The 3,206-nt window shown below is 35.7% G+C and overlaps 1 protein-coding gene across 1 annotated transcript; it reads left to right on the top strand.

The window, feature by feature from the left end:
• Window positions 1–308: 308 nt before the first annotated feature.
• On the top strand, window positions 309–2,170 carry LOC145094514 (uncharacterized). The gene is made up of 6 exons (XM_079032680.1): window positions 309–430; window positions 515–612; window positions 737–1,075; window positions 1,223–1,508; window positions 1,669–1,750; window positions 1,833–2,170. Exons 1-6 carry the CDS (start codon window positions 405–407, stop codon window positions 2,025–2,027), a joined length of 1,026 nt encoding a protein of 341 aa, XP_078888806.1. The 5' UTR covers window positions 309–404; the 3' UTR covers window positions 2,028–2,170.
• The last annotated feature ends 1,036 nt before the right edge of the window (window positions 2,171–3,206 follow it).

Genomic DNA, 3,206 nt, shown 5'->3' with positions numbered 1-3,206 from the left:
GTAGTACCACGACCAAAACGGTAGGGTGGGGGCGGTGTTTCCCTTATATCGTATGGCAAACCGTGCATGGACACTACACCCAGACTCTCTAGCCTTATGTTAATTATTTGTCTTCATTTTAATCGAATATATATAAAACTATTACTAATTCAGTTTAGCCGCAAAGCCAAACAGCTAAACAACTATCGGAAGAAATTGGATTCCCTTTTTCGAACATCAAGCAAAAAGTGGATTCCCTGCCGTTATAAAAAAGCTCGCATCAAGATTCAAGAAAAGAATTCTTTTCCAACACATTTTCAATAACCAAACCCAAAGTTACATGAAAAACCTTGCTTCATACTTCACATAAATCCAAGGTGCATTTCTTAAGAACGAATTCATAGTCGAGTTCATCTTCAATCACAATGGAGAATTTTATTAAGCACATGAGGTGACAAATTCACATTTTTCTTTTTCGATGTTTCTGTATCGATTTAGTAATTGTATGTGATATAATTGTTTGTTATATATACAGGGTGAGATTTGCTGGTATGGATGAGGAAATCGCAGAAGAAGCTTCACGCGTTAGAGATCAAAACACACCCTCTCCAAGGACTCGATCTTTCAAAGGAGGTAAAACATTTTTTTTAATTACGGAAAGGAGGTAAAAAACAATTACACAACAAGAAACGAGGAACGAGGGATATCATTTAATTCTAGGGTTTATTGAAGCCATTTTTGTTATATACTTGTGTAGATAATAGAAAAGGTCAAAACTGGTACAGAAGACAGTCTTCTCGTGAGCCTACGTATGATTATGATTCTGATTACATGGAGAGTGATGAGTTCCGAACAGCAGTTGCTGCAGCTGCATTCGCCATTGGTTCAGTTGAAGAACGAAGAAGAACAAGACGACGTCGTGATGACAGTTTGAGCAAGGGCAAGAGCAAAACAGATGATGGTGCAGTTTCTGTAACCAGAAGGGCAAGAGAAAGAATCTCTTCTTCTTCTTCTTCTTCAAACAATAAGATGAAGAACAAGGATGATAACACAGTTCACATGTCCACCCCTAGTTTACTACCCAAGAAATCATCAGGTACAAGAATCTTGAATTGAATAATCATAACAAAGGTTTTAGCATTTTTTTTATTCCTATATACAGCTGAATACAAATGGTTTAGAAAGTCAAAAAGCTGGAGATTCAATGTATTATGCTCATCAGTTTTGAATTTTCGTTCTACAGAATCACAAGAAAAGGTCTCCGACAAGGCTAATCGTCCATCAAACACAGATTTTACAAGCGAAGCTTTTAGTTCATCGCCATTCGTCAAGAAGACTTCTGATTCTTTCCAAAAGCAATCTGACAAAAGAAAACCTGAAACTGGTTTGGAAAGTAGTCGTCGTGAACAACCGACTGAACAACTCACATTCCCAGCAACTGAAGTCGATAGAAAGCGCTCACAACCCACACTCGAAGACGTAAAGGCGGATGCATGGGAGAAAAACGAGATGGAAAGAATCAAAGAACGGTATATGTCATACTTTTAAACTAGGATATTTGATAATTAACTCGTTTTTATACCAGGTTCTCTTTAAACTCATCAATGTGTATGGTTTTCTGCGTAACCAATATTTTTCCACTAAAAAGAACTTGTTTTTCACCATATTTATGGGAGCATGCATTATCAGGTACGAGAGGTTGAATGCCAAAATACTTGAGTGGGAAACCGAGAAGAAGGAGAAAGCCCAGAAGAAGTTGTCAAGAACTAAGGTTTGATTCTCATTTTTCTTACGACTTATACACAAAGATGTTTAATTTTTGGAAGTGAGTGATATATTGAAGCTTTTTGAAGGACGAGTCGGGAAAGAAAAGGGCTCGAGTTTTGCAAAATTACAAGACTGAGATAGAGATGATTGATCAGATTGCCGAAGGAGCAAGATCACAGGCTGAGGAAAACCAAAGAAAGGAAGTAATAAAGGTTAAGGAAAAGGCCGAAGTGATTAGGATAACTGGAAAAGTCCCAACAAAAGCATGTTTATGCTTCTAAATTTCGACCAAAACGCTGACAAACACTTTCATGTTCATATGTATTTGTTAATACTTAATAGTATTAATTACCGAAATATGTCACTTTGTAACATAAATACAATTATTGATTTGCAAGGAACTTGTTGCTCAAGTTTGATTTAATGACAATTACATCCTTTAAAGCTTCAAATGTTGACATCAGAGCTACCGAATTAATGTTATTATATTGACACCTAAAACAGTAAAGTTTCATTTTGTGGTACATAATTGTATAACTGAAAAATCCCATCCCATCCAGTAAAGATGAAAGACGAACATAATATAAAATTGTGAGTAGATTGATTTCAACAACTTAACAGACTTTTTCTTGAACACCTGAAATTAACGACTTCTATTAACATAAAAAAATGTATACTTGACTCTTTTACCAGTCATCGTAGGTCGTTGATATATTATATATTCACGGCCTGGATTTCGGCCCAATCCAATTTGAAATATTCCATTCTTGGATGGGCCTCCCGGACTTTGAGTTGGTCATCCTGAAGGCCGCTGAATGCTTCCCTCCTTGGCTTGATTGGTCCTCTAATATTCCTTTCAAGTTTCAACATCTATCTGTTAAGAACTCAAGGCCCTCAATGGAACCCCATCAAATTATGGAGGAAGTCTGAAGTAGGCATGTACAAACCAGTTTTTTTTTTTTTTTTTTTTTTTTTTTTTTTTTTTTTTTTTTCAAACCGGTTCGATTCTTAGAACCGGTTCGGTTCTAGTCAAATAAGTCGACACCGGTTCAAGCATAAACCGGTTCGTCATTGAAAATATCCGATCCTATGTAAACCGGTTCGGTCCATCCAAAACCGGTTAAGACAAAACCGGTTCATCAAACCGGTTCGAAAATACATAGAAATATTTGCAGGTGTAAGAAGATGATCATACTCTTTGTAGGTTATATTCCTTTATAAACTTACCTGTAACAGAAAAACAAGAAGTAGATACAAAAAAAAAAAAAAAAAAAAAAAAAAAAAAAAAAAAACAAGAAATATATGTGTTTGTGTAAGAAGATATTGCTTTGTTCTTGATGTGGGTTGCCATAAATATCCGTTTTGGTGGTATGCATGCAAGGAGAGAAGCAAAGTAGAAAACAAAGAAGTGATCTGTAGCAAACTAACAATTCTAAATATTCATGAAGGACTCATATAAA

This window comes from Lactuca serriola, chromosome 3 (assembly GCF_051521515.1).
Source record: "Lactuca serriola cultivar US96UC23 chromosome 3, Lser_US96UC23_V15, whole genome shotgun sequence".
Classification (NCBI taxonomy): Eukaryota; Viridiplantae; Streptophyta; class Magnoliopsida; order Asterales; family Asteraceae; genus Lactuca; species Lactuca serriola.
Note: the sequence above shows the minus strand (reverse complement) of the source record. Positions and strands in the feature narration are given on the sequence as shown.

Bases quoted from the DNA above. Each gene is read 5' to 3' on its own strand.
- LOC145094514 (XM_079032680.1), top strand. From the start codon at position 405: ATGGAGAATTTTATTAAGCACATGAG. The intron at 431-514 runs GTGACAAATTCA...TTATATATACAG, and splicing joins AATTTTATTAAGCACATGAG to GGTGAGATTTGCTGGTATGG. The intron at 1,509-1,668 runs GTATATGTCATA...ATGCATTATCAG, and splicing joins ATGGAAAGAATCAAAGAACG to GTACGAGAGGTTGAATGCCA.